The 25,816-nt window shown below is 41.9% G+C and overlaps 1 protein-coding gene across 5 annotated transcripts in view; it reads right to left on the bottom strand.

Moving 5' to 3' along the window:
* Window positions 1-9,978: 9,978 nt before the first annotated feature.
* The window catches only part of DOK5 (docking protein 5), a 43,221-nt gene continuing 27,383 nt past the window's right edge, over window positions 9,979-25,816 (bottom strand). Inside the window, exons 3-9 of one of the 5 annotated variants that reach the window (XM_065691664.1) lie at window positions 22,448-22,562; window positions 22,231-22,350; window positions 21,290-21,479; window positions 19,710-19,845; window positions 13,746-13,808; window positions 13,420-13,540; window positions 9,979-10,632 (exon numbers count right to left, since the gene is read on the bottom strand). In XM_065691664.1, the coding sequence (XP_065547736.1) occupies window positions 10,565-10,632; window positions 13,420-13,540; window positions 13,746-13,808; window positions 19,710-19,845; window positions 21,290-21,479; window positions 22,231-22,350; window positions 22,448-22,562 (813 nt within the window). In that variant the 3' untranslated portion in view covers window positions 9,979-10,564. The remainder of the gene's footprint in view (window positions 10,633-13,419; window positions 13,541-13,745; window positions 13,809-19,709; window positions 19,846-21,289; window positions 21,480-22,230; window positions 22,351-22,447; window positions 22,563-25,816) is intronic. The other 4 variants (XM_065691663.1, XM_065691665.1, XM_065691667.1 and 1 more) reach the window with 4 other exon arrangements.

Below are 25,816 nucleotides of genomic sequence, written 5' to 3'. Positions count from 1 at the left end.
AGATACTGCCCTCGGGAACAGAAATAGCATCCCAGCTCAGTGCTGGAAATCAATACAGTTAGAAGATGTTATAAATCTAGTTTTCCCTCAAAAGCAGGGGATTGTATTATGAATTCTAAAACTGTAAAACCTCCTCACATTGTGTCAAGCAGGAGAAAGCACATCTACAGATACCTTTTGGAGCGCCAGGGTTTCTATTTTTGGCTTATGGCATGGATAAATGAACACTTACCAAAACAGAAGAAGCACTCACAGCCTTTCATGGTTAAAGGTGCATCAATCTTGACCCTTCTACTAAAGCAAAAAAAGCTAGTATTATTCTTCAGAATCCCCTAATCATAATCAAACAAATTAACCAGCATAGAAACAGTCAAATAATACGCAAATATTTGTTGTCAGTTTATTAATAGATCCAAACAGACTAAAATAGCATTGTAAGCTTTCCTCTCCTAAATTTCCTGTCTTCATTTCTATTGGGCTTGGATTTTTTGAGTCATTTTATGTGTTACAGACCTAATGTTTTCACTGATATTAGCAGTGACAGGCAGTAATAATGCCACTGTCATTCAACACTGAGTTCCTGCAATCCCAAGAGTGCTAATATATGGTTGACTGATCCAAGCCCAGCAATACCAATGGAAACGATTCCTGCTGCCTTCCATGGCTCGGTTGTTCATTTCTCAGTTTAAGTTTGAATTAAGAGGTGACTATTGCAAATAACACAAACATCACCTGGACTTGCTCAAATGTCAGCTTTTATTTTGGTCTGTGTAGCTCAAGAAGGGAGCTTGGAAGAACCCTGGTGCTGAAGGCAACCTTTTCCTCTATAATCTGCTATATGCTCTTACTTAAACAATGGCTCCTCAAGAAAACAATGTGCTGTCACAGGGAGATTCCCCAGGGGGGAGAAGACACACAAAAGAGAGAAATAATCTTCTGCAAATGCATTTACTTAATGGGTTCTTAATTCCAGTTTTCTTACAGGCATCAAGTTTTTCCAGCCACACTCTCCCCATCTGATGTGAAGTCTTTGCCAGCCATCAGACCGCACAAGCCTAGCTGGTTGGCAGTTAATGAACAATCCTATCCTTGTTTCGCAAAAATAAAGTGAAACTACAAAAAAAAAAAAACAAACCCTAAACTTGAGTAAAACTCAAATCCCAAAGTGCTCTTGACACTGAACCAGATGCAAAGAGTTTTGGTGTCAACGTTTGCCCAGGAATTTTCATGCCTGCCTTCCCTTTGTTTCACTGCTGATTTGGGCAGAGCTTAACACCACAACTCAGTGATCACCATAAACCAGCACAGTTGGGCACTGATGACAAATTCTCCCCTTTATTTGCTCCTGCCTCTGCTTTGGCCTTCTCTGTGCCAGCAGTCCCAGAGTGAAGAAAGCCTGGGAACTAATTCAAGTTAAATAAACCTAACAAAAAGCCAGACCCAAACAAAACATTCCCCAACCCCAAGTGCTGTTTTAAGCAAATCAGCTTTCTGCTGGCAAAGAACAAACTCTCTCTGTGCCAGAACAAAGATCTAAATAGCCACAGTGCATTTTTTTCCCTTTTCCCACCACCCTAATGAATATAGTGTGGGATTGATGCATTCCTAATATCCAGCAGCATATCAATATCTTAGGACTCTGGTTGCAATGGAAAGCTGAGATTTAAGTACCTAGGTTGCCCTATGGGAAAAACTCATCCAATTCACTTAGTATCAGATCAAGCCGGGTAAGTGATGGATTTCAATGACAAAAATCATAGTTCTTCAGTAAACCTTATTTCTGCGCTTAAAAACACTGACTGAAATAGAACAGAACATCTGGATCCGTGAAAACCCATCTGGGTCCTTTTTAGGTACTCAGTCATCAGCTGTAAGGATCAGGCCCACGTTAACACATGGATTGAGCTTTTCTTGCTAGCAGGTCAGTTGGATAGATATATGTGTAAGCATGAGACTGAAGAGGAAATACATTCTCCCATGCTGGTGAACTGTGCAGTTTCAACCTGTGCACCTGGTTCTGCTACAAATGAAGACAACTTCAACAGAGACCACAGAGCAAGCAAAGAAATAAACCAAAAGCAATCAGACGGCATCAAATCTTCCAAGATAATTAAACTGTAATTAAGTATCCTGTTCTCACACAATTTAAGCAATTTTCCACAAGGATTTGTCAGTCACGTGTGGCAAAGGAAAAACAACTTTCAATTGGTTTTGTTCCACTCTGTAAGCAAACTGAATAACGTGGGATAAATGCTTGAAGTAACAGTCCCCCTGCCCCCAGACAAAGCTAAATAGAAACTTTATCTATTGCTGCTCTAGGTGAACTCTGGCTCTGGATTGATCCATGTTGTTTCACAGCAAAAGGTCAGTCTTGGTCTGCCACAAGCATTTTCCTCTTGCAAGCATTTGTTACCTTGCTGGAGGAGAGAAAAGCATAGCCGGTGGTAGAGACCTATCATGGCTTTCAGGAAGGAAAATAACTCAAACCTTCTTAAAAGCATGCACTGGGATTTTCCTTTGGTTTGATACTGAAAATGCCTTTGGTAAAAACTCCAAATGTCTCAAGAAGAAAGCGAAGAAAATAGTAAGAATGTGCAGTTAGCCCAGATCAAAGTACGTCACTTGACAGTATTTCTAGTAAAGCATCCCTGCCTGGATATTGCACCAAATCAGTCTTCTTTCCCAACCACAGGAATGAAACTTGTGTCTCACAGGGACCACCCACGAGCGCACATCCATTCCCCACTGATGGATGATGCCTTTGGATAAAAGAGAGGGAGAAGATTTATCTCGAGAATTTCCACTGAGTCTGTATCCAAAGGAGAATCTGGTACCTCAGTGACCTTCCAGTCCCATGAGCAATTGCTACTTCTCTCTCGGGAAGGATCAGGCTCCACTGGAATCCTTTTGACCTGCACTGTGGGCTGCAGCATCTGTGCAAGGGAACCAACAGCTGGAGGCTGTGAGCAGTGGTGGACCACGGTGTGATGTAACCAAGTGAGTTCCTGCAGCTCATATCCACAAGACAGGGCTGGGCAACATCATCTTTTTTGTAGGCTGCTTCAGTTGCAAGGTGTGGTGGCATCTGGAGAAACCACAGACTTTGTTTTTCCAATCCAACTCTTCATTGGGCTTAAGAAAGGACGTCATTTTGCTGAGGCTTTATGTAGACATCACTCCATCATAGCTACTCTTGTTTCCCCTTGCTACCTATCCAGGGGCATTCTGGTATCTGAATACAGACATTTACTTTAAGCCTACCCCAATAGACTTGAAAGACACTTGAAAGTCTGGCCTGGTCTTCATTTTGAGACAAATGCATGAAGAAAAGGACAAGATCCTCAAGGGCACGAGGGGACATCAGAGCCCTCAAGCAGCTCTGGCTGGGGTAGGTCCCTCCAACTCCTTGTATTTCACAGCTGGCAGAGGAGCTATAAATCTAATTTTGCTACTTTTCCCCCTTTGTACACTGCAGAACAACATTTATGCATTTTCTTCATGCTCAGTGTAGGCACACTTTCATTTTACTAAATGTGCCAAAAATAGAGATCATGCATCTCTATAAATATACTGTCTGGCTTTCAGCTGAGTCATTACACATTTATGGAGACCTAAGTATTTATGCAACTATTTACTTCAGTTTAATGGACTATATATTCTGAAAGGATGCACTGCCTTCAGCACAAAGGGTTTTCTGTATCATTTGGTCTGTATACAGTTTATCTCCATGTGTAAAATTGAGCACTATTTGTTCAGTCAAAACAATACAATAAATTACATAATTTCTCTTATTATTTTCTTAGTAATTTTGTAAAGTTTGCCCAGTCATCTCAGAATACAGACAGTATCTGATTAGAAGCTATAATTTCATACAAGCATGATTTCATATACTACACATAAATAGCGCACCCGTCTCTGCAGTGGAGTGTGCTGGATATGTGAAGTTCAAAGCAGAACATAAAGTATAGGACAGGAGGTTAAGGAAAGTCAACCTAGAAAACTGAGACACAAAATTCAGGCAGTTGCCAGAGTTTAAGTGTGGCTGGGGTGCAATTCTCATAAAAACAATACCAGAAGCATCTTAATGAGCACAGGTCATTAGAGTCTCTTTTTAATGTGTCCTTTTAAATCTAATTTATCTGATAGGACCACAGGTCTTCTTCACCCTGTTTTATGTGGTCCTTGCTGTATTGTTTCTGAAAGTAACAGGACTGTTAATACACATTTTCCCTGGGGACTCCTGCCTGAGTATGTGTCATTCCCGTTTTTAAGTTTTGGAAAAATCAAGTGGGAATCTCACACTGGAGTGGAAAAATAACCTGAGCCAAAATATGAGCCTGTCCAGACATTGCTGGTTTCCTCACCTGAGGATCTAAACCTCCCCACTTGGGTTGTGACCTGTAGCAGCGATGCAAGCACAGGATAAATCCCTGCACCTCCTATTTTCTTTGCAAAGCCGCGATGAATTGGCTCACTACACTGCTCCTTTTGCTAGGAGGCTACTTCCAGGAAGCTTTAATGACAATCCGCTGCAGTTGGGTGACTGTGACCTAACATTTGGAAGCTAGAATAATGTAATAAGAATAACCCAAGCAAACAAACAGAGCACATTCCTTTAGGGAAGCCTGGGAGCCTGTCGCTCTCCATCACTGGGATGAAGTGCCGCATGTGCCACCTTAGACACCTTGGGTGAGGTGTGGTGGGAGCTGAAAACAGAGGCTCAGGGCTCATTTACAGGCTTTGGTTTCTGGAATTGACATGAGGCAGGAGAAATCTGTGGAAATCCAGTTGTTTGCCTGCTACACCTCCCATCCCTTTCCTCTGCACACAGGGTGAGCGGCGGTGCTGCCCCCTTCAATCCCGTCCATATGGTGCAAAAATGGCACCAGGGGCATAGAAAACATTTTTCCTACACATTTATTGCTTGTACAAGGGGACCTTACAGTTCTCCTGAACGCAGACACTCCCATTGTGTTTCTACAGGGTTCAGCCACAGACACCACGTTTAGAATAACCCAAACATTTCACCTTGTTTCTGATGACGTGCAAAGAAGGGAGGAACCATATCAGACCATATCAGCTTGATAGGGAGGAAAGGGTGGAAGGCGTCACAAAACAGATAAAGAAAAACCGGTATGAGCTGTTTCGGCGTTACTGGTTGTAAACGCCAGTGCGGCAGGAGAGGAGAGCGCGGAGCAGGCAGCGGGAGGCGAACAGAGGAGCCCGTGTTCCCTTTCCCTGGGAAAGGCTGGCACCCGGCGGCCGAGCCGAGATGCAGCATAGAATCCTAGAATAGGGCTGGAAAGGACCTTAAGATCATCTAGTTCCAAGCTCCCTGCCATGGGCAGGGACACCTCACACTAAACCATGTCACCCAAATCACGGCACGGGGGATGCAGACCTGCCAAACACGCTCTAAGCTACCTTTGGTCATTTCTTATTCTCACATCCGTACAGCTGGAAGGCCAGGAGTTACTTTCACTAAAGAGATTATAACTTTGGTTTGGATGGTTTAGAGCAAGATGAACACCTCACATCTTTTATTTCGAAGATTTCCAGAGCATTTAAAAGACAGATAGCTGGGAAAATACCCATCTACAATCCCCGCCGTCCCAAATACCTCAGCACCCATTTCCTCTGTTTTGGCTTGTCAGGAAATAGAACAACCCATAGGCTAAACACTAAAGAGAAAGCCGCTCCAATAAACTTTTTCCTAGCAAGTTTATTTTCTGGCATTTGTAAACCCACTGAGAAAGTGCAGTGCAATCAATACAGCCGAGGCCCAAGTTCTAATTAGAGCCTTCTGTTTGAAAACAGGTTTTCTTTAAACACTACGTGGCTAGTGGTAGTGATAGAATATTCCCTAAAAATAAGAAAACGGTTCATTAGTGTTCATGGAAACAGAAGATCAATCTGCCCTTGCGGAAGTTAATGAATACACAGAAATATCACATTGTGACCCCTGATCTCAGTGCCTGAGGCAGCACAATTATTATTATGCACTTGCCAGAATTGCTCAGCAACAGGACTCGGCCGCAACTCTGAGTGCATTAATTTTATCCATGTGATTATTTAAATTAAGGACATTCTGGCTGCAAGTCACAAACTTCAAGAGTGGTTCATCTGCCTAAATATTAATGATGCTTTTCTGCTATAAGGTGTAAGACAGGAGAGCAAAACTAAATACCAACAATTTTAAGAATAAATATTAACTACAGTACAAGCATGAAAAATAAAGCTGCTTCACTCAAATCAAATGCTGAAACTCCCTTAAACTGCTGCCCTCTCTCGAGGAAGCAAAAAATATTTTGTTTAAAAAAGTAAGTTTTCCTTTATTTAAAAATAAAAAAATAAAATAAAAAAAAAAACCCTCCAAGAAAATCAAAAAAGACCCCAAAAGTTTTTAAGTATGTTGAAAATGCCTTGAGGTCTGGAGAGACTTTTGGCAAGTCCTTGCGAGACGCAATCTCCCTCTATAAAACAGAAATGGAGAGGATGTCAGCTATCCTTTCTCTGAGCAGCACAATTACTTACAGTGCCCTGTATGCTGTTTTAGGTAATGGTATTTGAATTCTGTTACCTGTAATAAGAACATCTAAGGAAAAGAAATATAACTTGAAATCTTTATAATTACGATTTTGCTCCCCCTAATGTACCTGATTCCAAGATTAGCCTTTTAAGACCATTACCCACCAAGTTCTGCTGCAGTCTGGACCATCTCCATCTACCCACTGTGCTATTACCAGTTCACTGGTTCATACTGGCTCAAAAAGCAGAACAACTTTTCTTAGCATGGATTTGAAAAGTTGGGTAAGCAGGTCTAAGCCTTCTCTTCTGACTCATTTTTACTTTACCCCTAAATTTACTTTACCATCTCCACTGTTGTGACTTGCAGGTTGGCCATTGTTCTTCTGTGTGATGAAAGGGGACCAGGGGGTATGGCATTTCTGTCCGGTCTGTTTGGAGCAGCTATTTCAGAAGTGGCACAGCATTACTGAGAGACATGTGAATGGGAAAGGTTACACAAAGCCAAAGACCTGCCCATTGGGATGACTTTGCAGAACACTTTTGTGCCTTTGAAAAAGTTATCTAGGAAGATCTGTGGGCATTTGAGAAAGAACAAGATTGAAGGATACAAAAGGCTGGAATTTGGTGCAGCAATTGAAACTAGTCCAAAAAATTGTTATCCTCGTTTTACATACAGGACAAGATCAAAGAAATAAAAACCCCGTGTGAAGTCTGCTAATGGGAAAGCCTGTGTGTAGGGCAGAGACTGAAGAAAAATAGATCTCGATGATTTGTCAGACACTGATCCTTGAATCCTGTGGAACCCTGAGCCCCACAGCTCTACAGATGGATTTGCAGCACATTTTTTGAAGCAAATCTCTTCAGACAGAGCACAGCTCAGGTACTCAAAAGGTTTCCACCCCAGAGCATCTGTCTTCACCAGTGTATCAAATACCACGGACATCCAACTGACACACATGATGGCACCATCGTATCAGTGTGGTACAGAGCCTGCTGTACAGTCTGAACAGCCCAGCTCCCAACAACTGAAAAGACCTTGCCCTCACCATAAATAAAGCCAGTAACTACAGGAGTAGCAAACCCTCTGTTCCTTCAGCTAATGACCTTGCTAACAAAGCAGTCAGCAATGATGCAAAGATTAAGTATCCTAATCTGTCAGTACCACAAATTAAAACAAAGCAGCTTCTTGATATTGTGTCATACATGCACAGTAATTCAAACCAAAGCTACTTCTAGGCCTCTTTTCCATTCTTCACAGGCGTTTCAGTGGAAAGAATAGTATCAGAGCTAGTTGATTTAATGACCCTTCATTTAAAGGCCAAGGCTATAGTAGCTTTTTTTGTCTTCTTTGTAATTGGACTGTTCAACCACAGATAGTCTTACCATATCAATCACTGCATGAGTGAAAGGTGAATAAAAGCATTTACTGAACTGTCATATCCATGATAAAACAACAGATGCTGTCAGCTCTTAAGGGAATCCATTACAGAAGTAAACCTGAAAGATAAAGACCTATTAGTCATAACATGCTTTTCAATCACTTATGTTAGCAGTTCAGCTTTGAAATAAAGTGAACATAGTCCTTATTTACAATAAATTAATCTTATCTTTGCACTATGTATATCTTAAACAATGATGGTATAGTGATTTTTTTTCCTTTTTCCTGTATTTCCAGAATCACATTTACCTTCACCACACTCATTGGTTTGCTTCTTTGAAAGCCTCCCTCATCTCCAGTTCCATTACTATGACCCTTATGGATGCAGAAATAAAACATCTTACATTTTCCCAATGTTTTACTTCAATAATTGATAATAGGTTTATTAAAAGGCCATGTAGATGCTAAACCTGAAACCAGTTAAATAAAAAGATCTTAATGGAGCGACTGTTACCTCAGGACACTGTTAAAACCAGAAAAGCTGAATTGGCTTGGAAACATGGTCTTCTTCCTTACTCCTGGAAAGAAAGTCTGTTATAAATGAAGGTAAAGACATTACACAGTGCACAGTGCAAGTCAGGAGCTGAACTATTCCACTGTAGTGGGGCACAGGTATCTGTTGTAGCCAAGCACATTAGCTTGGGACCAGCCACCACACAGGACTCCAGCCTTGCCAGGCTTAAGCAGAGCAGAATTACTTCAGCAGTCTTGAAAACTTAATGCTTTTACATTTTTTTATGACACTTACTTGTTTTGCAGCAACGTGGCCTTTTTGCCTTATGCTCCACTTGTAATCCATAATAACCCTTATATCCCTTTCTAAAGGGCTGCTATTTTGCTTCTCTTCCCATTAAGTGTTTGTGAAGTCAATTAGCCTTGCTTATAAGCACTTGTCCCTATCAAATTTATTTTGTATTCTAATTTGCATTCCTGTGTCTTTCCTCCCCATTTTATAGATGTGCAGTTTTAATAGGCACACTTCCTATTGCTCCATCCAACTGATTAACCATGACTGGAAGCAGACCCAGAACTGCATGCCACTCTGGATACCCTCCTCCAGAGTTGAACACTGACATGAGCATCTCTGAGTACAGCCCACTGCAACTATGAGTATAGTTTTGAAATCTCCTTTCAGTCATCATGTGGGTCATGATCAACAGCATGCCCTCCCAGTCTGCTCTGAAATTCCATATTCAGAATTAAAAGCCAAGATATTTGCTATTTTCACTTGAACCATAAGAACATTACCTCTGTCATATGAGAAAATGAGTCTGTGCTGACTCACTCTACAAACATGAACAAATGAAGCTCATTCTCTACAAATTTACTGTAGCTATTGCATTCTTCTACTTTTCTTCCAAGATACCTGCTGAAACCTTAGCTGCTAACATTATTTGCATCAAATACTTATTTCCATTAAAAATATGCAGAGACCATATCCCCCTCTGGCACAATCAAAATAAAACCTAGTCCTTAAGCTTGTTAAGTGAGCAGGACTAAGATGCTTACAGCCAGTCTGACTTGTAATCTGATGAGGCATTCTTACTCAGAGCTTGTTAACAATATGATTTAACAACACCTCGCTAAGCACAGTGCTTCATTTGCATCCGGGTGTTCCTATTTACAGCTGTTATACATTTTCTGACCATTTGGTAAAGCACACAGTAGTCAACCATGCTATTTTTGAAGAGTCTGTTTTCTGTTAAATTCAGATGCTGGTGCCAATCTATTAAAGTAGTACCTAACATAGATGCTGTCACAAAACAGAAAAATCGGCTTTCTGACCCAAAATAGTTTGTGGCACTGTGAGATTCCTGTTGAATTTACTACTCTGTTTCATTAGGACACTCAACAGGTGGTTATATGGCTTTAGATATGGATGGGGGATCCGCAGCAAACCACTATCCCTATCCATCTGTCCTTCCTTTCTTCCAGTGTCGTAGTGGCTCCACAACAACTCTGTTCAAGATGCTGGTAGTGATGACAAAAAGCACTGTGCAAATTAAGTGGGACTTTTTTATTTCAAGCATTTACAGAGATGGAAATAAATACAGGAAATAGAAGATAGAGAGGGTGCTTTTAAAAGAAATCAATCAAGTCTTCACCAGGCTTCAAACAGTAAAAATTGTATCCAATAGCTGCTTAAAACTGGCCACCATTTCAAAGGTCAAGGATTAGGTTCAACAATAATGTAAATAACTAAAGATAAGCATTACAACAAACAAGGATGACACAGCTGACATCAGTGAACACATAGCTGTAATAGACAAAATAGAACCACACTACAACAGAAGAGTCTCATATTTACAACATAGTTTACAACATAGCTATCATACAAAAACATCTGGAAATATTTAGGGAGTGATTTCTTCTCTGTCCAGCTGTCAGATATAAAAGATACACTGGAGGGTTTGCTGGGTTTTTTTTCCAATATAGTTTTAGCTTTTGGCAAAGTTTAAAAAAAAAACCCTTTGTATTGCAAGAATTTTTCATCCAACTGAACTTTTCCACGTTTCCATTCTTGCTTATCATCATCACTGTCATCCACTGGGGCAGTCTGTCAGAAGACAACGACTTTGTAAAGTTCTTTGCAGTCTTTTATCGATGCTCTGACCTGTAGGTTGGAAAAGTGTCTGTGCGATGAAGCTTCATTGGGCTAGAAACATCTTCATCAAGTCAGATGCAAAAAAAAAAAAACCCAAAACAACACTCAGTGAGACACAGGTATCTTAATTCAGTGCTTTATAAAGGATTATGTGAACTAAAGAGTACAGCCTTTTAATTAAACCCATCTCTGCTTAATCTGCCGCTCCACCTCAGAAACATCTCCAACTCAGATTTTCTTTCCCAGTTCCTTAACATTAGAAAGTTGTACAAAGCAAATTAAATTTTTAAAAGTTCTGACTTTGCATTTTACATATAAAAAGCACTTTAGCTCACAATATCAGCATCAGCTCTTTCCCATACATTAGAAAAGAGGATAAGAGCCAACTCAGAGATCGTAAATTACAACTTTCATGGAAAAATCTTTGGCAATACAAGGTTTTCAGGTGCCTCTACCACTGAGTCAGCAAAATGCTGCTTCGTTTCCATTTTACGACTCACTATAACAATGATCTTATATTTCTTTTTCCAGTAGCAATTGAAGCATATCGAGATTTTGGCAACCTAATGTAATTAGAGGTGCTCTGGGTACCACTGAAGGAGTAGCCTTGACTGCTGAACAACACAAGGACTTCACTGTCTTTCCTAATTACAACGTTGGCTGTATGTCTTACTTATTTTACAAAGACTTTTACCCCATTCTCATGCCGACAGGCTCCTGGGATCCTTTTTCTCCAGCTTAACAAGCAAGCTATTTTCTAAATATAAAACAAGTGGGGTTTACCCATACAGTCTATTTATCTTGTGTCATCTCAATGCTGAATTGCTGCTTTAATAAAGGACTCAACAGTAAGGCACAGTAAAAGACCAATCCACTGATTGTGTCAGAGTGCTGCAAGCAGCCTTGTTCTCGTGTGCCACAGGCTGCCACCAGCAGGTCATCTTCCCATGCCCTAATTTATTGAACAAATGTGAACAGGCATGTAAGTGCTGCTTTCATTGTTCCTCCTCCCCCTGGAACATTTGCCGGGTGTAGCTGGGGCTTTTCATGTGCTGCCTGCCCCCTCTAGTGTTGAGAAAAGGAAAAAGAAGCAGCTTTGATCATTTGCTGGACATCAGAGGACCAGAATGGAGCATGGCTGCGCTCGTCAGGGCTGCCGGAGCTCGTAATTTTTAATCACAGCTTGTGATAGTCGGTGCTCTGGAGCTTTATTAAAATCTCCAGCTTTATTAAAAAACGTAAAATAAATGTCTTTCATTATTCCTTGAGAAACTCCTGGCATCTGAGGAGGACAAAAAAGGCACACAAAAAAAAAGAGACGCTAAAAGTTTTCCAAACCAGGATGTTTTAAAATATCTGCCTAGTGGTTTCTGAGCAGTTGGTGTTAAGTAAAGGGTATCTCCATGCTGGTACTAGAAAGCCCCACCAGCTCCTGAGGTTTCCTGCTAAACACAGATTTACCTAGAGGGTTTTTAGCAGGATAAGCACCAACAGCAGGGCTGCCCCTTGGAGCAGCACACACCAGCCCTGACCTTCAGGGGTGACAGAGAAATCAACCCATACCCTGCTGGGCTGATTCAGTTTCTAATGCCCCTAAGATGAAGGGAAACTACTTCAGTCCATCCTTTTCATCCAAATGTCTAATCGAGCTCAGCCTTTATTCCGTATGTTGTAAAAATAAAGTTAGGGTGGGTATTGGCTCCTCCCATCCCATGCTCCGGGCTGATGCACTTGTATGAGGTCTTTAGGCTGTTTTCTGATGACTACTCTAATGCCCTGATCCTGACTCCACAACTCTGCAACATCAATTTCCATACAAACACTAACTCAGCCACTCCACATAGCTTAGAGTGGAGGAGTGTGTTTTGAAACACAAACAGGGTGGTGTTGTTTGACTACATGACTACGAGATGCTGACTTTGGACCAGCTCCTCAGAGGTACTGAGCACCTCCAGCTCCCACTTTAGGGGTGCCTCTGGGGAAGCCAGCTCAGAGCAGCAACAGCACACACTGGGTGCTGCAGCTCTCACTCTCTCAGGAGACTGAAGTTCAGGCTTGAAACACAGGGGCATGGACGGCTCCCATCAGCGCTGCAGCAAACCCCACTAGGCACCCTTCCTGCAGCCAGGGTTTGCTTGCCCTCCATACCCCCTGTGCATCCAGTAACCACTAGATGTCCCTTGGTGACCACAGAGGGACTCTCTGCAGCCTGGGGAGGTTTTCAGGCGTGAGGGGACTGAGCTGTGCTGCCCTGTGGACACAGCAAACGGGATCTGGAGAAGACATCTGCCCGTCGTCAGGCCATGCTGCAATGCACGGTGGCAGCACTGCAGCTGTTCAAGCAACAGTTTTCTACAACTACTTATCATGGCCATTTCCTTTTGCTTTCCCTAATTCAGCTGGTTTTGAGGATGCAGTTTTGGTTGAATGTACACAAAATGAATAATGAAGACTGCGTCATTCTTCCTATGAGGCAGCCATCCAAAGGAGAGAGGAGTCAAATGATTATAAGTCTGCCAAAAAAAAATCAGGTGCCATTAAAAGAATTTGGTAGCAGAAAGGACTGGGCAATCTTGGTAACTGGCCATCCTGTGAAAACTGCCAGAAAACTTGTCAAATCAAGGATCCCTCTCCAATGGGAAGAAGGTCACTTCCTGATTATAAACCCCTCTGCCAAGCTGTCCATCTTAAGGTGGGATGTGCCCTTCCCTCCATCAACCAGACAGCAGTGGCAACTTGCTTAACTGAACATCAGCCTTCAGTGAGCTTGGACAGATAACTGAAATGATTCAACAACGAATGTCCTGATCTGATTTGTGCACTGACTCTTCCCACCTCAGCCTCTTACCTTGCAGACCATAGAGCTTGCCAGTGCTGTGCTGTCGCGTGATGTGCTGCCAGTAGGCGCTGCGGGGCAAGGGCACCATGGTGCTGAGGGACACGGCTCGCTCGCTCATTTTCATCTGAAGCTGCAAAGCAATAAACTGATGTGAAGGAGACTGAGAATAGCACAGCTACGGGCTGCAAGGCTGCTAATGACAGAGCCAGCACAGCCTCTCCCTCCCTCCATCTCCCACCCTGCACAAGCAGCAGATACTAGCTCAGGGGTTAGTCTCCATGGGCACACACCACTCAGGTTAGGATGCCACGCTGTTGTTGCACACCAAAGCTCACCTTGGTGCTGCCCTGGTCCTGGGCTAGCACTGCTTCCCCTGAAGGGAGCGGTAACTCAAGCAGCTGAAACAGAAACCGAGGATCAGCAGAAGGTAGAAGAAGGCTGGTATGCTTCCCCTTTAGCTGCAAAGCCATCAGAGGGTCTTCCCAGCTGCGCAAGCAACTCCCCAAAGCTAAATACAGCTTCAGGACACCGAGAACCTGACTGGGCATGTTTCACATGGGTAAGGACAAGTTGTTCTTGTTAGTTTTGAAGCACTTTCTATTCACCACACCTACAGCCGAGGAACGTGTCAGCTGAATGGCATGGGAGTTCAACTCCAGGTAACTGCATCCTTCAGCTAGACTGCTTGAAGGTATGCTGGGAGGAGGGCTGCAGCGCATTGCTGGAAGCCCCATCTCACACTTTCCCCTCCATACAGGCCCTTCAGCTACGTTTGCTTACATAATCACAGCCTCTTGTTATTTATACTATACTTAACACAAAAATACACGAGAACTGACTACTTTAAGCCATTTATTTCCCCATTAATTCAATAAGATGTATGTGAGAGCTAATAAAAACATTTGAATTTCACCAAAAGCTGCACAGTGCAGTTCAAATTCTCCTCCCACAGCTCAGGAATAAATCCGTTCAAACACACCAAGACTGCACTTGACTTTGCCAATTTATAAAGACAGCTTTTTGCAAAAGGGTACGTTTTACCACTTTAATTTCATGAAACCTGAGGTGAAAGAACTTTTTACAGACGATCAGTATATTTTAGAGCAAAACCAAACAGGCGAAGCAAGCACAGTAAAGAGGCGAGGGCTGGCTGTATCTGAATAGACCCATTTCCAAGTTACTTAGAGCTGCCACCTTCAACCTACTCCTTGTACAGCGGACACTGTGCCTGTGATGTGAAGGTAAAGCAAAACGAAACCCAGATCAACTTCTGCTCCTAAAACACCCACCTCTGTGTCAGCTGGGTGTGAGTCACTGCAGCACGCAAGGTTCCACCTACATCACACAGTGTATTTCTACAGCTCCCTCACTAGAGCCCTGACACCCTTCACAGTGTCACCACACACAACTCAGCACCATGGAAACAAACAATGAGGGATCTTTTACTGGGAATAAAAATCAGCAGAGCATTGCAAGGATGGCATTTCCCTGTAGATGCCATTTTTGGTGGTTCCATTTGGCGGGTTGGACAGCAAGCTAAGGCAGTTCAAGCAACAGTCTTAACTGTCAGGAGCACAAAAAACTATTCTGGGAGGAAAGAAAGAGGCACAGCTAGAGAAATGTTAGATAAAGATACAGAGAAGGGCCAGCAAGGGTGACCCTCCTGAACTCACTCAGCAGGGGGAAGAATTAAAAACCCCACAGCTGGAGATAAGAATTAGCATGTCATGTCCTGAATTCACAGCACTTCATCAAACCACCTCGGACTGCAAGCAAAAGCAGCTTTAATGATGATTGATTTCATTCTTGCAATTAACCTACTGTATCTCTCCAGCAACAGAAAGAGGAGGAATAACTTGCTAATGACCTGGCTTTATGCTGCAGAGGTACCTGGCACCATAAGCAGGTCAAAAGCAGCCAGGATTGATATGCTGGAACACGCATGAGCAACATGTTGGGAGCAGAGCACCAGGTGGGGCACACAGCTCCACATAGCAAACTATTCGTTGTATTAATGATAACTGGAGGGCACCTAACGCAGAGCCTCTCGCCCTCTTCTGCCCAGGGGAGAAAGAGAATGCTGACTCCTGAAAGATCAGCATCCCCAGAGCGGTGTGAACGTAGCTCCCTGCACACATGGCAGGGATCAAGTTATGTTAAGCCACATTCAAACCAAAGAAGCAGCAACAGTGTGAGAAGCAATGAGGGACAACACAAAGCCACCCACAGCTCTGGCGGCTAAGAGAGATCCACAGAGGAAGGGGTTGAGGATGGGAAATAGGAAGCTAATGTCGAGAGCAGCTGGGGAGTTGCCATGCAACCTCCTGTCACCCAGATGAGATACGGACCGAGGTGTACACCAAGGCAGTTTGCTGAGGCTCTGCACAGCTCTGGGTCAAACATAGGGTGGGGCTGGTTCCCAGAAGGTTTTTTCTTTCTTGGATCCCACCTTAACAAGCTGGCAAGAATGCATTAAAAATAAATATATATATAAAAAAGGTAGAAGTATTGCTAAAAAAACCCCAAACCAGCAAAAAAAAACCCACGCAACACAAAACCCCCTCAAAAGCCATTAAAAGAAACACATGCACACCAATGTTCTCTCAAGTTAGCTGGGAACATGGCTCCCAAAGGAATGAAAAGAAAGAGGATCAAAGATTCTGTTAGGTCTGGTTGGTTACCTAACGCTGGACAATCCTATTTTCAAAGAACGACCTGTACTCGGTAAGCCTTCATCTTGAGATCCCCAGCTGGAGAAGCTTCCACGCACTGTGCTTTTGAGGGCTTTTTCTTTCCAGGGAAGCACATTTAAGTAATCCAAATCAATTAGAACAATAACTGCTTAAGAACCATTTGCTAAATTCATTACAGCAAAACTACAGAATGGTGACTAAGAGAAACAACTTCGGAAACTGAAGGGCACCAACATTGCTGCTGCTTTGACTCCTACCCATCTTACACCAATACTCACTATTCTCCTCTTATGTCAAAAGTAAGTGAGTAGCATTTCTACTCTTAATTATGGATCTCTGTGGAAACGGCAAAAGACAGTAGCAGCCTGGACAAAGGCACATCAGGTGGATCACACTTGAGTTGCTGAGACGGGAAGAAATCAGGGAAGGCTGCTGGTAAACCAGCTGATAGTAGCTTTCTATGGAGCATGGAGCTTTAGCTGTCAAAACCGGGAAGTTTGCTCTTATTACTTCTTAGTGACATGTCAAGTTGTAACGGCTTTTTTAAAGCAACCTGAACTGAGAGCAGGTGTAAATCATAGTATTCAATTCACAGCACTGCTCCCGTGAGTTTGCACAGCAAATATGCATGAAAATATAACTCAGATAGACATTTTCTTTCCATTGTCTGGCAATGGAAAAGCGAAAGGAATGAAACAGCTGGATGTGATGAGCTACCAAATGACCAGAAAGGCTCCATGCATCATCAAGAAACCCAGCTCTTTCTTCCCTTTAAAAGAAAAAACAGAGAGATCTTTGAATTCACTGAAAAGGAAAGGAAACTAAATGAAACCAACTCATGCAAGCGCCACTGACTGGTCAGCATATGCTCAGACCTTGGCAGCAAGCAACAGCACAGTAACAGAAAGTGTCAGGGTGAGGTTCCCAGGCTGAAGAACCACTGCTGTGTCAATTTTCCACATGCAATTCAAGAGCCAGAGCCAGTTATAATCACGAACTGAACCAACATACTGTAACATAAAGAGAGTGACTGCTAGGGAGGTGACAGACACATTATAGCCCACATTCTCAACAGTACTTGGCAGCTTTATTTCATTCTAGCAGCATGGGATATTCAGCTGAGGTTTCCTGGTGGTTTTTTTTTTTGTGCACAGGCTCCAGAAGCCCTCAGAAGCTTAATACCATCTTCACCCTGGTCTGGGATAATCATAACACTGATGTAGCAGTAGTTAGGATTACAGGAGCAAACAGAAGACATGCAGTGTAGACTTCATTTCTCAACACCCTATCTTCTACCTTCTTTTATTTACCCTTTCTGTAAATAAAAGCTCAAGCTTCACTACTATGAAAATTCACAGGGTAAATAATTCTTGGAGATAGAAATCACAAAGACAGCCAAGCGTGAAGTGCAGGCATCTCAAATGAACTCCTTGTTGAGGCGTTCAAAAGCAGGATAAAAATACAGAGGAAATCACTCAGTGTGAACAAAGATGTACTTTACAAATATTTTGTCATCAGCCAACGAAGCCTTCTGAGTCTATACTGATACAGTGATGCTCTGCATAAACTTCTAAATCTGATTATCCTTGAACTCCAGAGAAGCCACCAAGTCTTACTACTTCGGAACCAGACAATGTTTCTACAATAAACTTGGGAATATTTGGGGCATATGGACTCTTATTATATTCTGCTACTAAATTACAATACATTCCATTCACCAGGAATATGTTCTTAACCCCCACTTAGCACTCTAGCATCCATAAAACTAGATGTAGGGTCTATGGTTGGATGCTGTTCATGAAAAAGCTTTTAGAGGTTGTGCAGCTGCTCTCTATTGAAATCTACAGCAACTGTGCATCTGTTGAGTCTACTGGCACTTCTAAGATGGAAATTTTACAGTACAACATCAGACATCATCTATTAAAGATGCTATTATACAAATGTAAAACCAATAAATATGAAATTGCCTGTAAGCCTACTCCCTATTCCTACAGAACTTATCCCTGGTTTTTGAAAATGAAGCTGTGCTGTCAGTAGGTTACTCTGATCCTGGTGGGCTACAAATGTTAGCTAGTTATGCTGATTTAGCCTAGGTTAATTTTAATCTGCTTAATTTAGTTGGTGTTGAGTACTTGTATCATCTACCCATCTGTCTCAACTCAGATAATTTGGGATATTTTTGAACACGAGCTCCCTTCGTTAACTAGAACTAAAAGGTTCTTGGTTTTAAACAAAAGCCAAAAGTAGCAAAGACGGTGTTAGATGATACTTTACTGGGAAAGGGAAAAATACCAGTGCTGCTGCCTGCAGCATTTACCTGCTAGTTCTAGTGCTTTTACAAAGCAAGCAAAGTGACAAGCTCTTCCTAGTACACCTGGAAGTACTTGGAAAGCATGTGGTCCAAATGGACACAGGGCAGAGGCTGTCACATGAAAGGCTCCAAGTTCTTACTTCATCCTCATAGACACAGTGCTCTCTCTTGGGCTTTACAGAAGGGAACACGTTCTAATGACACTAGCCAGAAGTTAACAGAGCAGCACACTGGTATATCACACTGCATATATATATAAATAACTATATATATATAGTTATAGTTTTATTTACATATAAAACACTAACTAGTTTCTTTCCTATTGAAAGTAAAGGCACTGTACAACCCACATAGAAACAGACTTGAACTTTCCTCACTTTCCCATTTCATTTGCTATAGAATCATAGAACCATAGAATAGATTGGGTTGGAAAGGACCTTAAGACCATCTAGTTCCAACCCCCTGCCATGGGCAGAGAGAGCTAACACTAGACAATGTCACCCAAGGCTGTGTCCAACCTGGAATTGAACACTGCCAGGGATGGAGCATTCACAGCTTCCTTGGGCAACCCATTCCAGCGCCTCACCACCTTCACAGTAAAGAACTTCTTCCTTATATCTAACCTAAACTTCCCCCGGTTATGTGGAAGTTAATAAGAGCCTGATACACATTAGCTGCAAGTGCCATAAACTGCCTTCCTTAGACAGAATGCTTTTGGAGATCCCACACTATCTGTTCTCAATCTGTACATTAGCTTTGCATCTTACACTTCTATATGGGTTGTAAAACAAGTTCTAGATACAAAAAGCACTCTGGAAAACAGACATTCATGGAGAGACCAGACAAACATCTTGTCCTCCGACTTAGTTTAATCTGAACCATATGACTCCTTCCAAATCATCCTTGGAGTGCAGACATCAATTAGTAAATGTAAAACTGAGCATGAGCCACAACATCTTGCAAATAGATGACTGATGAAAAATGCTTCCAAACAAACTCATGATGCTGATTAATCAAAGGAACCTAATGAGAATGTGGACTGACAGGAGCTTATCATCTCTGTATTGATTCACACTTAGTGATAGCTTTGCAAGCACAAGAAATCAAGCATTAAGTTCCCTGTTTCGATTCTTGAAAAGCAGTCCCAGTTTAAAAATCTATTACCCTAACTGTAATCAGGCAGAATTTAATAAAAGCAATAATCAGACTGCTTACTATCTGTGAATCAAAACTTAAGATCACATATTGTTAGTTGGTGCCCACTGTGAAGCAACAAACATAACAAGCAGCCGTACCATTGAATTTTTCACACTCTGCAGCAAGCGCTCGTGTTGTTCTGCTATGGCTAAAGCAGCCGAGTGAACCTTCTGATAGATTGCTTCCCCATCTCTGGTCTGAAAGATGAATAGTCCTTCTCCTGTGTCACACATCCTGCCAAAGCAAGAACAGATGGGATCCAAGCGTGAGATTTAAGTTTACACGAGCAAGCAAAAGTTTACCACGTTGCTCTAGAAGTGCTATTGCACAAGCAGTAAGAAAACAGAGGTTGATGAAATATGGAACAAATTTACTTAAGTCTTTGGTTATGGGTCTTAGCAGCCCTGGTCCAACCTTGCTATTTTAGCTTACATTTGTACTGCTCTCACCAAACAGTGATTCAGCTAAGTACCACTGATCTATCTTAAGTGTTTAAGCTCTAGAGAGATCATGCACAAGACACAGATTTTTAATACTTAGACTCTATCTCGAATCTGTGCCAGGTAGGATTGTCTTCCCATTGCAGGCTTTTAACACTGCCTGTAATGAGCTTTGCAGAGTTCTGTCTTCCACCTGAAACAATATCTATCCTCAGCATCCCAACTGCATTGTCCTATCATGGTTAATGCATAATCAGCTAAATAAAAATGTATCCTTTCCCTCTACCAAGGGGGGTTATTCTGTAGTAATATGGAAGACGGACATTTAAACACTCTTCCCCTTCCAGATAAGTTAATTGTATCATCTGTTTCTTTTACTACTGTAATTCTTTCATGTGCTCATCCAAAATAATGCATCCATACCCTTTAGACAGGATTTGATAGCTCAATAAACAAGTGCTCCAAATTCAGCCAGCCAAAGACTTCAGCTCATTAAAACTGAGCTGCAGGAAGCAATACAGAACATCATCTCTAAAACAAGGAACTACATTCAAATTTCTTACAAATTCATTTGTCGAAAAGATGGAAACTGGTAATCCACTCAATGGAGAAAGATGAGTTCTTGCTCCATTACTACAGTTTGCTTTTGGGAAACAACTTGGCACTCACTGCTCTCAACTTCAAATTCCACTTCCAGTACAGAACCCATAACTTTGTACCCAAAGGGTACATGATATTCACCCCTTCTTCCCAGACCTGTCTGCCCAATTCCCTGTCTCATATATAGCTTTACTGAAGAACAATCCTATACAGTAATATACAATGCTGCCAGCCTCCACCCTGCAAACCCTTGGGATACCTCAACTCCTCCACCCTCATCCTCAGGCACTTTTATTTAGCGACTGCTTCCTTTCAGGCTGCAACCTGGGATTAAGAGAGGGGTTTTATTTGGTTTTATTTTTGTTTCAATTTTTACCACATATTTTAACATACAAATCATTATATATAACATATAATTAATATAAATTATTATTAAAATATACAGTATTTATATATGTATAAAAAAAATTCTAAATTAAATATATGGTAAATATATACATATAAAATATATATATTTTTAGCAGAGGGTACAGATTAGCCTCTGTCTGAAGATAAGCTCTCATGTCTTTCAACACCCTGCAGAAGTGATCCAGAGCACCATGGAGGAAAGCAGTGCAATGTAGTGAACACAGACCTACCTCCCAGCTTCAAACGTGAACCAAGAGGGGTCCCGTCCGTAGCGTCGGAGGGCACTTAATGGCCAAGAGACGAGTTTTACTCTGGGATTCTGGATGTCCCAAAGACAGATATTCTCAAATGTTATCTGCAAGGTACATTCCCCATGCACATCTAAATTAGGGGATGGCATCAAATACACATTGAATCTCTCTGGGAGAAAAACAAAAGGTTAGTCTAAAATCCCTGCCCATTAAATGTGCAATTCATTAAAGGAATTTCCTGTTTTCGATATCTAAGACAAGATCTTATTTCCACTTAGAACACTTTAACTCAAAAACAAAGACTCAAATCCTTCCAGTAACCCAATAAACTTTATGTCTAGGGCAGTCACAATGCTGCATTCATAGGGCATCAAACGTTTGTGCATGCATTCAGACACTGAAGAGAATGGCACCATCATTACCCTGATATTTGCAAACAAATACTAAAATTGTGTGCATGAATAAATACATTGCAATTGCATTTCTGCACGTAACCTGTTCATTTGCATAGGAAAGTGAAGTAGCCATGGGCTCAGGTTTTCCATGCAGTTACTATTATTGATTTGCTTTACAATGCTGCCAAAGAGCCCCAGTCACAGACTGAAACTGTTGTACAGACATCATACAAGAATACACAAACAAAAGATAGTCCCCATTTTCAAGAGCAACTAACTTGTCTCAGAAAGGAAAGTGCTTCTCCAAAATAATTCATTACCTTACTTATTATCTCTGGTAGCAATTAAGAACACCCAGAAAACAAAAATAAAACCCCAAACCAAAACAACCCCCCACAAAACAGGAAGGAGGGCTCTGAACAAACAATTTTGCCCCATTTTACTTCTGATATTCACGAGCATAGTCCAAAAGACTTAAAAAATGGTGCAAATAAAGATTTAAAAGGTCAACATTTATGTACCTACCACTCTGCTCCCTCTCTACTCCAGATGCCAGCAAGTCAGGCTCTCCAAGGCTAATGTCATTAATCCGCGTTTCAAGACACTCCATCTGCAGCACCTTGCACCACTCATCTGCCTCAAGTTCTGTATAAATGCCCAGAAAATGTGTGTAGGTATATAATGCACTTATAATTTCACAATTAATGCTCTGTTTGCTAAGGTGCGTTGCCATTTTACCCACCTGACTCACAAGCAAAGGTTTTTGATGTGTCATCATTAAAATAAATTCCAACAGCATGCTTCTTTGTGCTTTTTGGCATACGTAATATGTTCTTCACATTATTGAGCTCTGTGACCTGGAAAAACACAAGTTAGAGTTTTAATTAGGAGCTTGAAAAGATACATATCCATTATTGACTGGAGAAGGAGACAAAAGAATAATATCTAACAAAAAGCACAAAGAAGCATGCTTAGACAATGAGCTTGAAGCCCCTGGATGATGAAGCAGCCACATTGTCCGGTTCTCGCTTGTCTGTACATGAGCTTCAGTGCAACACCATCTGAGCAGGATTTTAGCCAAGACGCAGATGGAATCAACGCTCACTCCAGGTTGAGAAATATTTACGTGAAGAATATGAGAAAGACCAACCTGATGCAGCAGAAGCAGAGAAAGGTGAAGATAAAAACCTAAAGGATTTACCCATTTGGAGGGGCAAGTCCAATTCCAGTACAGCTTTCATCATGGAGGACAAAACTGTAAGAATGGTGAAAAGCTGCTCTCTAAATTATTTTTTGATGGGAAGTTAAGGATTTGTTAAAATGGTCCACTTAAAAAAGCACAGTTTTAGTTATTAGAAAGCTTTTTAGCATTAAAGATTCACAGACTTGTAATCACAGATTTCTGTTGCTTGGCTGCCAAAAAGCGATTGGAAAAACAGCTTTTGTGCCAAAAAAATAAACATGTATCTGTTACCCTGCATACAGCTTTAGTAAATACATACTACAGTTGCTCCATGTTTCTAATATCCACTTTTCACCCTCACAACCACAAGTAACACTCCTACATTTGACTGAGGAGGAATTTTTCATTATTTAAATTTCTTTTAATATCAGGCTCACACCCAGAGAGGGAATCAGGAAATTATATTCAGATATTTATTATCAGAAAACATTTGAGTGATTCTTTAACGTGGTAGGGGTCAAAGAGAGATAAAGAGGGGGAATTCAAAAGAAATGTTCCCTAAGTTGTACAACCTAACACCTTGACTACATTGGTCTCCGTAGTTCTGTGGAACAGCCTCATATCAAACTGCATCAACTCTAAACAAAGAAATGCAGCAACTGTCTCACAGATAGGACTCAGGAAGTATAAAGAGTAATCAGTGTTGTAGGGTCTAGCAACAGAAACCACTCCTCTGGAGCATCTTGGGATCGCCAGCACAACCCCCTCCATCTCTCTGGCCCTTCATCCTAAATCTCTTTCTTGGGGTCAATTTATTGCACATTCTCTGGCAGCAGGAAAGAACAAACAGCCAAACCCCCTAAAAGGTAACCTTGCTGTGAATGGAAGGAACAAAGAGCAGCTGGTGGGCAAAATAAAAACAAATAACAGATCCGATGTCTGGGAACTCATTTTATGGGCAGTAGGCAGAAGGAAATAATGGAAATAATATCTCCTGGGGAACATGCCAAACCTTCTGCAAAAGCTTTGCAGAAACAGCCAAATTTAGCTGCCAAATTTAGAGCTCAGGTTTTTATAGCCTCCAGGTTCAAGATTTTGAGAAGTGTCAAAACCGAAACTTCCTAATTGTGATTTAATTTTGCATGAGCGGCTTTTTACTCTTCCAGGAAATCCTGTGATGGAAGCACATCCCTCAGTGCTAACAAGGCACTGACAAACTCATTGTTAAGCATGACAAATCTGTCATAACCTATTCCCACCGTGCTCAGCACATGACAGGTCAAGCACAAATTGCCAGCTGCCAAGTTCAACTATCATATTTTTCTCATACACCAAAAAAAAAAAAGATTCAAATGCAGGAAGGAAATGTTCATTCAGGACAGCAGCTACCTTGACATTTATACTGAGCACATTTACATTTTCCGCAAGTGAATGTGCTAATGAAGTTTTGTATCTACAAGTACAAAAGTTAGCAGAAGCGGAACATAGCCATACATTTTGGTAATGAATCATTTAGCTACCTAGGATTTGTCCTAATGGAAAGCTCATTTCTTAAGATCAGGCATGTCACACTCCCGCTGCTGGATATCCCAGTAATTGTCTCTAGACTGATGAAACCTGAGGATGCTGTGACAAGGCTCGCCGAGATTATGACAGGCTTATACTAGTCAGGGAATAGTAAACTGCCTTTCCATGCTGACTGAGGAGACAAAAGCACTTCCAGCAGCTAGGAAGCTCAGCAGTATGACCTAGTCAACTGTTGCCCATGGTGAGGGGTAGCACATGTTGTCTCAGCCCCAGGCAGGAAGACATCCTCCATGGCAGTGAGTGAGGGAAAGGACACTTGACCACGTGGGATGGTGCCTGCTCCTGCAGAGTGCTGGGAAATTAAAACCAACCAACCCACCCAAACAGCATCACCAATGAGCCTGTGTTCAAAGCCATGCACCCCTGGGGCAGATGGGAGAGGATGTTCATAACACTGCTGGGAAAATGAGAAAGACAAGATTAAAACATTTCTTTGCCTGCCTACACCAAAATTTGCTTTTCTTGCCTACACTAAAGGAAAGACATTTCTGATCACTATTTCTTTTACTATGGCTCCAACCTTGTACACCTTACCTTCATCACTCCCCGCATCCCTAAGACCACACTTTACCTCCCAGATTGCTGCAAGCTGCAACTACTGCCCAATCTCCCTACATGAGCTGTACAGTCTCTGCATCCTTGGCACATAGAATCCATCACTCATTTCTGTACTACTAGAAACACCCTGTATTTGTCAGTCTCTGCACTCAAGTCTCATCCCTGCCCACCCAGCATCTTCCAGCCTTGCACACTGTTTCTTAGGTGTCATATCCAAAATGCAGCTCTAGGACTGCATCATTTCTGAACCCAGCCACAGGGACTGAGATTTCCTCCTGCCGAAGTATCAGATAATTGCAGCCCCTCTCTAGTCCAGGGCTTCACACCAGAAGCAGCTGGTCGCTCCAACAAGGTTCACCCAGCACACAGCATAGGTCAGAAGCCACAGACATGCCTTGCAACCCAGAACTTTCTTTCTTTAGGTCTCCCAGTCAAGAAAGGTTTCTCCAAACGTTACACGCAGCAGCTCCATCCTGTGGCCCAACACAGCAATCTCACTGCTGCCCCAAAGAGAGAACAGCCACTTTTGCTGCAGTCACTTCAGTGGACCATTAGGGAGTTGTGCAGCACTCAAGGTGCGCAGAAATGTGGTGGCTGGGTGACTAGACATCATGACAGCAAAACTTGCTACTCCTGCACTCCCCTTTAGAAACAACTGAACATGAAAAAGGCACAAATATAACGGCATCGTTGTTTTGGAGCTGAGAATGGCAAGTTTTTTTCATTCTTATCATAAATTCTTCTCAAAAGCCAGTTAGTTCTTGCAGTAAAGTACTTCTTTGT

This window comes from Lathamus discolor, chromosome 11 (genome assembly GCF_037157495.1).
Source record: "Lathamus discolor isolate bLatDis1 chromosome 11, bLatDis1.hap1, whole genome shotgun sequence".
Lineage (NCBI taxonomy): Eukaryota > Metazoa > Chordata > Aves > Psittaciformes > Psittacidae > Lathamus > Lathamus discolor.
This window is presented reverse-complemented; position numbering and strand designations above follow the sequence as displayed.